Below are 12,608 nucleotides of genomic sequence, written 5' to 3'. Positions count from 1 at the left end.
ACACCTCTGACTCATAAATTACTTAGACCGAGTGATGGATGTTTTAAAACGTTACATACATAAACGGAAAAACAGAAACATATGCGAAAGAGTTATATATATAAGTAGCATTACAAAAATTCGGTCTTTTAAAAGCAAACACGGTCCTTTACATCAAAAACATTTAAGAGATGGTCCATTGTTACAAAAACAACAGTCTTTAAGTGCTAGACCCTAAAAAGTACTTGAACTTCATTTGTCCCTCCTCCCACACACACACCTCCCCTGCACCTTGCCTACTCTCCAAGCCTCCCTTCATTATGTCAACATAAAACTATTGTTGTGTACCTACACCATACAAGCATAGTGAGTCTAAAGACCCAATAAGCATTTTAAAAGATTATAGAAAAAACATGTAAAAGCTTCTTTGTATTGACGTGCTGACTTATAAAATAATTTATCATAGTGATGGAATAGAAACATTTTGAGCACATAATGTCCCTTTACAATTCATAGGTGATTCTGAAAGTTAGGAATCTAGTTTGAGCACATAGTTGGAAGGGAACTCTTCGGAGTCTATCCCTAAAGTCCACAACTTGGTTAGACACTTGTATGTGTGGGTAGGATCTTTCAGAGCTCATCCCCGAAGTCCAGTTCCAATAAAACCCAACACATAATTTTGGAATCAGACTACTAGAGCTCAACCTGGCTAGCCTTCTTCCCATATCCGTCCAATTCATATATCATTGTTCACAAAAACGTATCATACCTTTGAAAACATATCATACCTTTGAAAACAGATCATACCTTTGAAAACAGATTATATAAACTAGTGTGGGTTTCTAAAGATGAGTTGAGAAAAGATCTTTCCTTAGACGATCTTGCTAAAGTTGTATGATTTTGCTTCTAAAGTATGCCTTATGTTTTCTTAGTATAAAGGAAGAGGAAAAGGAATAATGAATGAATGAGTGCAATATATATAGTATTTAATAAGGCTGGTCACCAGCTAGTCATGGCATGGGTGGATAAGTAAATGATGAAGAGGGATGGTCATCAGCTTGTCATAGGCATGGGTTTAATAAAAAGGGCTGGTCACCCGTTTGTCATAGACATGGGTTTAACAAAAAAGGTTGCTCACCTTCTTGTCATAGCATGTGATTAATAAAAAGGTGATGAAGAGGGCTGGTCACCTGTTTGTCATCGGCTGGATTAAATGATTGTTTAATAGAAATGGTTGGTCACCTGCTTGTCATAGGCTTGGGTTGGACAAGTTATGAATGAAAAGGGCTGATCACCTGCATGTCCTAGGCATTGGTTGAATAAGTATGTGTTGGAAGCATGAGGTGGCATAAGCATGAGATGACATAAGTATGGGTTGGTGAAGCATGAGGTGACATAAGCATGAGGTGACATAAGTATGGGTTGGTGAAGCATGAGGTGGCATAAGCATGAGGTGACATAAGTATGGGTTGGTGAAGCATGAGGTGATATAAGCATGAGGTGACATAAATATGGGTTGGTAAAAATGAGTTAGAAAAATATAATTGGTCGGACCCCCTCGGTCGAACCCTTCGGTCGTGACATAGATTTCTCTCGGCCCTGACACAAATTTTCCTCGGCCCTGACATAGATTTATCTTGTGTCCTTGGTTTTGGCCAGGACCGAAGTTACTCTGTCTGAAATGAATTTTTGGGTGTGACAACTTTGTTTTTCTAAATTGCTTGTTGTTCCAACATGATAACCGGTGTTATAAGAAATAGATCTATATTATATAATAATATATCCGCAATCGGTTGAAACTGAAAGAGTATCACGTGCATCTCTTTAAAGTAGTTGATGACACAGTAGATCTTTTAGTACGAGATTGATTGCCCGAGCTATTGACTTAGGTAAGAAAACATAAAAGAAAAAAGAAAAAGAAAAAAGAGTAGCAATGACATATGCACTCTCAAAAAGGAAGGAGCTTGCAAAATAATGTAAGGGATGCTAGTATTTGGCTTGGTAATTTTGAAATTGCTACTTTTGGTGTCTAAATATGGAGGTCATATTCGGAAGGAGACGTAAGTGTGGATTGAATACCGCGATCAAAGTAGATGTAGTAAGTGATTGCAATGTGATTAAAGTTATTGTAAATTTTACATAGATTGATCATTGTCATTAAAAACTTGCTTATCCTTTACTATTGGGCTTTGGGTAAAAAAACACTATTACAATTTTAAGAAAACCGCTGAAGCTAATTATACAAAGAGATTTGTATAAGAGAGTTAGTCCTCGTCCTTTATGCAAAGAAACGACTACACATTTTCAGGGGTAACTTTCTCTCTCCTTCACTTTTTTCAATTACTAATTTAATATACATATTTTGTAATAAAGTTTTAATAATTACTCTTAAACTGTTTTTCTTTTTTCTTTTTATATAATTTGAAAAGTTATAGAAGTTCACAATAATTATCAATCTTAACTTATTAAGTTTTAAGAAGGGATTCCAAATGGGAAGACATTTAGTTTATTAGATAGCATTTATCACTAGTAATGGGTTAATTTACTCTTAAAAATAAAAATAAAAATAAAAATAAAAATAAAAACAAAAAATAGATTTGAACCATCCAACTAATATAACATCCTAATCCGGACCGAGGAGGGGATTTAGGGTTTTAATATGATAAAAATTGATATATTAAAGTCCAACATAAAATTTATTAAAATAATTAAAATAATTTAATTTGCTGAAATATATTAATTTAAATTATAATATATGAATAATATATATATATATATATATATTAACCTGACTCTTTCATTTATGTTTAATAAGAAATTTGGTTTGAAATTCATATTATGTTAGAATCTTTTAGTTAATTTTGTTCGATTAATGTCAAAATTGATTCAAATTAGCTTACACTTACAAAATGATTGAATTTATAGGATCAAATATTAAAAATTTGTCAAACCGATCCAAATTCTATATAGGGTTATAATAAAATTGGTTTGCAAGGAAGATCCGACAACAAAATAGAATGAAGGACATAAGTTTAATGCTGTGATTTGCTTGGAACATACGAGGAAATTGACAGACTTAGTGGGCCGAATGATGAATAAAAAAACAAGGGCACCTGGAGAATAAAAAAGCAAGGAAAATGAATGTGGAAGAAGACAATCTTAATGGGCAGAGTGGTGCAGGTAGAAGCACTAATCCTGATGCAACAAATCCAACAACTGTCGAATCACAACTTCCTTCTAAGGATGAAGATGCAATGAATGCAAGGCAAAATGTCGATACCAATGACCCAACTATCAACTATACCTCATTGGAAACTAGTGATTCTAGCCCAATCAAGGACAGTAGTAATTTGGAATTGTTGCCTTCAAATTAAACTGCACAATCTAGCAAAGATATTAACTATGTTGAGTCTAAAACATCACCGACAAGGAAAATGGAGAATAAGAAAAGGAATCAAAGTAAGTAGGAGGAGAAAGTCGGAAGTCGAGATCCTACAAAGATTTATGATTATTATGAATTGGAACTTTAGGGATTTTAATTCCCTCAAGAGCAAGGAGATTAGAAGAATTAGTGAGAAGGAGAAATTTACGGTTATAGAAATCCTTGAGACTAAAGTTAAGTTGAACAACGTTGATAGAATTGGTTCACTTTGTTTTGCTGACGGATGAAAGTTTATTCACAATTTGAATAAGAGGTCCTAAAGAATTTGGGTTGGATGGAATTCAAAGATGAATGAAGCTAAAGAAATTCATAATAGTGATCAAGTTATTATGGTTGAAATTAAATACAAGAAGACTTTCATTGTTCTCAATATTGCCATTGTCTATGGTAATAATTCAGATAACAACATAAGAGAGCTTTGAAGTAGATTAAGGGCAAGTATTGACGATAGCAAACCATGGTCTGTTATTGGGGACTTCAACATTACTATGCATGAGAATGAAAGATCTCTAACTTTTGAAATCACCCAAGGGGTGTTAGACTTCAATGACTGTATCAGGGACATGGGCTGTATTGAATCGACGTTCTCTGGAAACTTCTTTACTTGGTCTTCCATGCGGGGGTATTGATCAAATGAGGAAGAGTCGCATCGATATAGGATTAGTTAACTAAATGTTAGGATCGAGGACGCCCTTGGAGGACCGGGGTTGTTTCCGGTTTCTGAAAGGGTAGTCGCTTACACAACACAACACTATTTGGTGATAGTCCGGTTAAAGATTACAACCTTTCTCAGCACTATGCAAACTGTCACAGACTTTTGAACCGGGTTCAATGGCGGAAATGTCTATTTCAGTTTAAAGCAACACACGCGACTTGAATGAGATTTATGAAGGGTCGATTTAAGGAGTATGAATAGACCGGTTTTGATTATAGGAGTGGGATTATGTTTCGGTTAAAGTGTTTAGGTTTTAGTGTGAATAAGTAAGAAATAAGTAAAAAGACTCGAGACAGGATTTTTTATGGATGTTCGGAGCAAACCCTCCTACGTCACCCCTTCTTCTCAGGTTATGAGAAGGATTTCCACTAACTTTTAGAGTTACAACAATTACACTGTCGGTCGAGCCTAACTCGCTACTCGCCGATTACACCAACTCACTCTTTGATGTAATACAACAATACAGCACAATAAAGCTTTCGGTAAATGAAACAAAAATTTTTGGATCGCGCGTGATATTTCTTTCTCTCTCTTAACTATTTCAGAACCGTAATAAATGAGGTCGCTTCGTCTTCCTTTTATAGTGAAGAGGATCCCAACGGTCACTTTCTTCTCTCATCGTGGGATTGGTTAGTTCAGGGTCATGCCGGTTCAGAGAGGTTGCTTGCACGTTTCAACTTCCTGACACTTGGCAAGCATGCATATACCTCTCAGGAATGGATGACGTAACCGTCTTGCAGATTTGGACACGTGTTAGGCATGCACCTTCCGGCTGTCTGAGTCGGATCAACAAATCATCATTGTCTTTATCGCATGCTTCTGATCCGGATCTTATCTTCTTTTATTTCCCGAGACACGTCTATTTCGTCACATTGCGTCATCTTTGTAATTCTTAGGTTTTCGTTTTTTTCTCTTTCATAGTATGATCCGGCTGGGATGTAAGATTTTCTTTGCTAGACGGTCTTTTGGGAATGTTGAGGCCGGTTCCTCTTAATCATGACTTGATCATCTGGAGCCGGATTACTTTGATATGTTCTTCAGCCGGTTTATGCAGTCTCCAGCCGGTTTATACGAGTCGATCTGTTCCTGCACATAAGAGTTAATAGTAGTTTAGTTTTCTGGCCGGTTTGAAAATTAACTTACTTAATTTTTCTATCAATTTCTCCCTTTTTGATTATTTAGAATAAATATTCAAAATCGTAATGTGTGGCCGGTTTGAAAATTAACTTACTTAATTTTTCTATCAATTTCTCCCTTTTTGATTATTTAGAATAAATATTCAAAATTCGTAATGTGTGGCCGGTTTGAAAATTAACTTACTTAATTTTTCTATCAATTTCTCCCTTTTTGATTATTTAGAATAAATATTCAAAACTCGTAATGTGTGGTCGGTTTGAAAAATGTGTTTAACGATTTCTCCATTTTTGATGTTTTTCTAAGAAAAATTTCAAAACAAGTTGATTTTTGAAAAGATGTGTAGTGAAGTCATTACTTTGAAAGGTTAAGAAAATAAACTTAGTTCTGAAGCAAAACAACCAGTAAGTAGCATAAGTAAAATGTTCATAAAAGAAAAATGAGCTAAGGATTGGATGATCCCCCCTTTTCTTTCTCTTTCTGCTTCCTTTCCTCCTCCTCTTTCGCCTTCCATTCCCATTCCCTTCTTTCTGCGTCAATTTGCCATATGGTAAATACACTTGATATATCGGGAGTTCGCTGGTTGAACCCGAAGCCACCGCTTACTAGTCTGGGTGGGCGAGATGATTGGGCAACGATCGGACCAGAGCTCGGAAGTGTGGTTGATGCTTCAACTGCTTTCTTCTTTTGCCGGTTAAGTCGTGAAGCATCTTCCTCTTCTTCTTCATCTAGAGGTTCCTCGAATTGTCCATCCGGTTGAAGCTCTCCTAAACCGCTTCGTTCCACCTGTTTCATCAAGGTCACAATTGCCTTACGCTGATTCTTGTTCCTTGTTTTCATAGAGTGAGAGGCTTGTGCCGGTGTGGATTCCGTTTGAGCGGCCTTTTCTTCCTCATTGCATTTCTTGGCCAACTCATGATCCTTATCTTCGATTTCCTTTCTTAATCGTTTCCTAGCCTCGTCTTCGTCTTGAAGTCTCCTAGCTGTTTCGGCATCAGCACGAATCTGCTCTTGAGTCTTATTAGCTTGCAGTTTAGACAACTCCTCAATCTGAGCTGCCATAGCCTGCATCATTTCAAGTAGAGCAGCGGTTGCGTTTGAACAGATTCGTCGATCATTGACTTGATTGATGTTTGAACCGTTTCGACAATCTTAGAGTGAATAGATGCCCGGACGGTTTCGGTCAGATTTGTTTGAACGGTTGCAATTTTCTCATCTATAGCAATGTTGTACTTGTGAAGACAAGAGATAATTGTGTCAACAACTACTCCCTTCATTTGCTCAAGTCCCGGAGCCTGAACAGTCTGTGGAGGAGCACTGCTCCGGTTTTCTACTGTCTTAGAAGACTCTCCGGTATGAAAAATAGGTTTGCTTCGAAAATGATCGACATGCATTAAAACATGTTTGCACACGTCTCTCCATTCTGCCTCGAGCCGGTCAACATTCCGTGTAAGATCATTCCGTACTATATGAAACCGCTCAAGCACCTTTAACTCCATTGGAGTTAGTTCTGCCCCTTCTGCCTTCTTCATGGCATCATCTACTGCCTACAGCCTGGCGTATTCTTGTATCACAATAGTTTTGGCGTATGCGGCTTGGATTATATCGGTACTAGTTACCTTAAGAGCTTCTTCTTCTAAGGCTACGAGTTTCTCCCAATACTCGTTGCCGCTAAAATCAGGGATCATGTCTGATAGCTTCATTTCACAACGCAACTTGACCCATAGGTGATACGGTGTGGCCATCTCTTCAGCTTCCTTGTTCATATCCTTGATGAACTTTTGGAACATTTCCTCCTCTTCTTCTACTGAAATGGGCACCTCGGCTTCGGTCATAATTTCAGTTTGTGAACTGGTTTGCAACGTACTTTCCCCTCTCATAGGAGAACCTTCAATCAAAACTTCTTTGCCTTTGCTAACCTGAGATGGGCCTTCAGGTGTGATCGGTGGATTCGTTTGCCCGTCTTGATCCGGTTGGATAGTTGATTCGGTTGGGACGGATTTGTCCCCAATGGAACCGGATGGTTCTTTTTCTTCAATATTTCCCTCTTGAGCCAGAGGGGTGATGTTTTATGTGTTGGCCGTTTCTTTGACCGGATTGATTTTGGGTTGACCGGTTGCTTCAACCTAATCAGTTGGTTTGAGAAGACTCGTTACATCGTCTTCGGTTTCATGAACAATAGTTTGGACTACGTCCACTATGACCTCTAAGGTTCTTAAACCCACGTCGGCCATTATTTCATCGAGGTTTTTGATTGGGGACTTGGAGTTTTCGGAATGAATACTAACCTCTTTAGTCGGATTCTCCTTCGACTTTGACTGAGTTTCTTGGCTCCCCAAGGGTTCGGCTTGCCTTGACGAGGGAGAGTCGGCCGGATTGGGATGGACTGTGTTGATTGCGATCGACTAAAAAATCTCTGCGGTTCTTTTTGGTGAATTGTCCGAGGATAGAGTTTTCTCGGAATCTGTCGGTTTCTGGGTGCTCTTCTTCGCTGACTTCTTCTTTCTTCCCTTTTTCTACGGGACTTCGGTTTGAACAGCCTTTCCCTTATGATCGACTTGTTTTGAGCTTTCACCAGCCTGTGCAGACGAACTGGTTCCTTTTGATGACTTGGTTCTGGATGATTTCGGCCTAGCCGCTTTAGCAGTTCTTTTGCTCATCTGCTCAGAGTTTAGAACATTACCGGATGGGAGCAGTTCACCTTCCCCGAGTTCTACTCGAAGGAACTGTAGGATCTTCCCTATCTACATGGCGTATGCCTGAACCCGACCATCCTTCTTTACCACCATTTCGCAGAACTGTTCGAACAGAACGGTTCCCCAGTCAATCTTGTCACCGCGGACAATTGCCATCAACATCTTCAGTTTCAACTTTGTCAGGTTGTCGAAGTTTCCTCCTTTACCCTGAAGTGATTTGGAAATTATATCCACCAGCCATCTGAACTCTGACTTGATTTTGTTCTTCCGGCTGGAGTGAGTCACCAGATCCTTGTCATCACTCGATATGGCTAGCCGGACAACGTTAGATTCCGCATCCGACAGACTTGTTTTGAAGTCCAATTCGGTGTTCGGCAAACCGAGCGCCTCCGAGAAAATTACTTCCGTTACATTAACTGCCTTGCCGTTCACAGTGGCGGAGACCGTCCCATTCGTTAGAGTCGCCGTCGTCAAGAACTCTTCAACTTCCGTCGGATGCATGACGAACGGGCTAGAAAGATACGTTTCTAACCCAGAATCTCTCAACGATTGCAGCACAACCTTGTATTCTTCCGCAGCGTTTTCATCAATGTCATTGAAATCGACCTGCAACATGTATTTAAATGGTGCTTTATCTAGATTCATGACGAGATTATGAATAAAGGAGATGAAGATCAAAGATAATCGGAAATCAAGAGAGAGTTTAAGTTTTTAGAGAGAGAAAACGTTTGCAAATAATGAACTGTTTTGGTCTTATATAGGGAGCGGTTTTGAACGATTAGAAGTTGAACCGTCACTTGGTTTGTGTTTTGGCGCCAATTTTCCCTCCAAAAGTTACTGCAGTAACTTTAGGCGGTAAATGCGGAGATTAACTAATGTGAAAACCGGAGACTTAAAAATATGAAGTTTTATAAATAAAGCCGAAGCGGAAAGAAATTAAATGGTTGTCTGGTTTTACAACAAAATGACCAGATAATCGGAAAATACATAAACTTAGAGAAGATCGAGCCACTCCCCCTCGATCATTCTGTCAACCCATTTGTCCACAGTGTTGTCGGTTGTTCGTTCTTCAATCCTCGATATCCATCTGTTCAGCATGGATAAAGTCATGGTGTTGGCCGGTCCGACAGGAACACCGGGCCCGAGGTTGCGACGATGAACCTCCAAGTATCGGGTGATTTAGGGAGCGAAGCCGATCCTTCCCCTTAGAGCAGAGACAAGTTTCTTCAAGTTGTTGAAGAGATAGGTAGCCCAGTTTATGGGCAATTTTCTGACGATGGCTATCATGATGTCGAAAGCCTCCCGGTTGTAGTTTTGATTTGGCATTCGGCCCATGATAGATCGCTGGACCAAGTCATGAAATACTTGGTATTGAGGAGCAAAATCGTCCTTTTCTCCGTGGTCATCGACCGGATGAATGGAGCAGGAAAAGATGAAAGCATAGTCTTCCTTAGCCGGAAAGTATGGCGTTGGGAATTCCGAAAATCCTTCGGTTGGGAGTTCGAAAAAGTGGGCAAAGTGTTCTTCGGTGATCTGAAGAAATCTTCCGTCAATGATGGTTCTTATGCTGCCATCATAAAGAATGTGCCCGTTGTTGAAGAATTCATACACCTCCTCTTCGAGGATGGTGTCCGAACCTTCAAGAAATCCTTGTAGCCTTGATTCTACGATCGGTGAGAATATGGTTTCTTGAAACCGGGCGTTCATCATTTCACGGAAATCGACAATAATTGTGTTTCTCAACTCGGCATTCATTTTGGAAGAGGATATGAGAAAGGAGTGAATGAGATTTTTGAAGTTTCGAACTTAGAGAGAGAGGAGTATTTGAAGTGTGATTTGATGAAGAAGGATGAGACCCTCTTTTATAGTGTGGGCGGTTGGTTGCATTTAATGAGAATATTTGAAAAAATCAGACCGTTTATGTATGGTCATAAATTCTTTATCAGTTTTCAAGGGAGTAAAGGATTGTATGGTCTAAATCAGATTAAGCATGCTTCTTGGGAAGCGAATATTTCAGTTTTCAAGACTGATTTGATTTGGTTTGATACGGTGCATTTAATGTTGGTTATTTCTTTAGGATTCATTTGTTTTTGATCGAAAGAGAAAGAAAAGATTTTCATTAATAAAACGTACCAAGCCGATAGTACAACAAAATTACCGATTTGGTGAATAGGAAAATAGATGAAGAAGGTTTAAACATTAGATGAACCGGTAGCTTGATTCCTCTTAGCCTTTGCTGCTTCCCACCGGTCGATCAGCTCTTGGATTCTCTCCTTCGTGAGCACGTGTTTCGGATGAAGAGTGACGAAGGGTCCGGAGTGGATATCCAGACTAGCACAAAAACCGCTTAGCTGAGGAGCATAACCGGTTTTGTTTGAGAGAATCATCTTCTTCAGGTTGCTGAAGATGATCCAAGACCAGTTTACCGGTGTCCCAACCGTGACGGCAATCATCATCTCAAAGAGCCTCTGGGTGTAGTAGTAGCTTTTCTCTCTACCCAGAACTGACTTTCCCAGAATCTCACACAGAATCTGGTACTTGTGAGATAGTTGGCTTTTAGCACCCCAGGGTTTAACCGGGGTGTTAGAGTTGGAAAACGATGACACATTTCTTCAATGGTCACCGGGGAGTAGGTGAGGTCGGTTACCCCTTCAGTGGGTAAACCGCAGTATTCAGCGAAATCCGTCTCGCTGAATAGAAAGGATTGACCATATACTCGTGCCACGATTATGTCTCGGTGCACTTCTTTTGCAGTTTCGAAGAACTCATCGACTACCAAGTAGTCGATGATGAATCTATTCTCCAAAAATCCACTTAGCCCGCTTCTTTCAACGGCTAAGAACATGTCTTTGATATCATGGTCTTCGTATTGGTAAATAGAATTGAAATCATCCAACAAAATTTTCTTTACGAGTGGATCGGAGTTCATGGTCTTGAGATAGTTTTAGCTCAAGAGTTTTTTGTGAATAGTGAATTTTGTGAAGTATTGTGAAGAGTAAAGGGTTGTTTATATAGCCAGGGATTCTGCTAGATCAATAGACTAAGCATGCTTAGTGATGTCATCGATTAGTTAATTGGCTTTAACTTGTTGAAGTGTATAATGTTTGTTTCCAATGCAAAGTTAATCATTACCAGGATATTCATGATGATAATAAATCTATTGACAAGATGTTAGTCTCCCTCTCTTGATGATGGATACATGTCGTCATCTCGATTAAGGTAAACTATTTTATTAATTACAGGCTTCATTTCTCAATGTATGCATGAAAACACGGTTAATTATCCCAAGTTAACCGAAAAAGTTCAGTTTATCTAAACCAAAATGCATTTGTACTAATCGGTTTTCCGTGACCGGTTTTAGTTGTATATTTTATTCCGATGTGACGAAATGTCGAATTGTATCAACATTTGTTCAACTTTGGATTGAGTTTATCCACTTCTGCCAGGTCATTTCAACCGCGTAGTGAGTATACATGTGGTTTGACATCATGAAATAATCAAGCATAACCGGAGACTTCCTCCCGGTTAGCATCCTTGAATATGTAATGGCCTATTTGAATATGGTTTGAGAAGCGAGAGCTTATCCCTGAACGCATATCCCGATTTTTCATGATGATGTATGTAAACAGTATGCATGTATGATCATGGTATAAGTTGCTTGATATCAATAAGTCCTAGAATGTTTTTGAAATGAGAAAACTTAGCTTCCTGTAGCGGTTTGGTGAAGATGTCAGCTACTTGTTTCTCAGTTGAGACATATTCCAGCCGGATGTACTTCTATTGAACATGCTCCCGGATGAAATGATGTCTTATGTCAATGTGTTTCGTTCTTGAGTGCAGCACTGGATTGTATGTGATCGCTATCGCACTGGTGTTGTCACAAAATATTGGTGATTCTTCAGTTATTACTCCGAAATCCCTTAGTTGTTATTGGATCCAGAGGAGTTGTGCACAACAGCTTCCGGCTGCTAGGTACTTTGCCTCTGCGGTTGATGTTGCAATTGAGGTTTGTTTCTTGCTGTTCCATGTAACGAGCCGGTCACCCAGGAATTGGCAAGTTCCACTTGTACTCTTTCTATCAATTTTGCATCCTGCGTAATCCGCGTCTGAGTAACTTATGAGATTGAAGCTTGAGTCTTTTGGGTACTAGAGTCCCACATCTTGAGTTCCCTTCAGATATTTCAATATTCTTTTAGCCGCGGTGTAATGTGATTGTTTTGGATTGGCTTGAAATCTCCCGCATACTCCGACCGCAAAAAGGATGTCTGGTCGGCTGGCTGTTAAGTAGAGCAAGGATCCAATCATTCCTCGATATGCTGTGATGTCAACGGCTTGACCATCCTCATCGTTGTCTAACTTTACGGAGGAGCTCATTGGTGTAGCCGCCTCAGCACATGTATTCATTCCAAATTTCTTTAGCAGTTCGACTGTGTACTTTGACTGGGTTATGAATGTTCCGGTCTCGATCTGCTTAACCTGAAGTCCTAGAAAAAAGCTCAGTTCTCCCATCATACTCATTTGAAATTTGTCAGTCATCATTTTCGAGAATTTATCACATAGCTTTGGATCGGTTGATCCAAAAATAATATCATCAACATATATTTGAACAAGTAATATGTGTTCCTTTTTCTCAAATTTGAAA

The 12,608-nt window shown here is 39.2% G+C and overlaps 1 protein-coding gene across 1 annotated transcript; it reads right to left on the bottom strand.

Annotated features, from left to right (window-relative positions):
• Positions 1–5,651: 5,651 nt before the first annotated feature.
• Positions 5,652–6,332, bottom strand: LOC124932718. The gene is made up of 2 exons (XM_047473390.1): positions 5,778–6,332; positions 5,652–5,657 (listed from the first exon to the last, which is right to left on the bottom strand). Exons 1-2 carry the CDS (start codon positions 6,330–6,332, stop codon positions 5,652–5,654), a joined length of 561 nt encoding a protein of 186 aa, XP_047329346.1.
• Between the last annotated feature and the right edge of the window lie 6,276 nt (positions 6,333–12,608).

This window comes from Impatiens glandulifera, chromosome 1, assembly GCF_907164915.1.
Source record: "Impatiens glandulifera chromosome 1, dImpGla2.1, whole genome shotgun sequence".
Lineage (NCBI taxonomy): Eukaryota > Viridiplantae > Streptophyta > Magnoliopsida > Ericales > Balsaminaceae > Impatiens > Impatiens glandulifera.
This window is presented reverse-complemented; position numbering and strand designations above follow the sequence as displayed.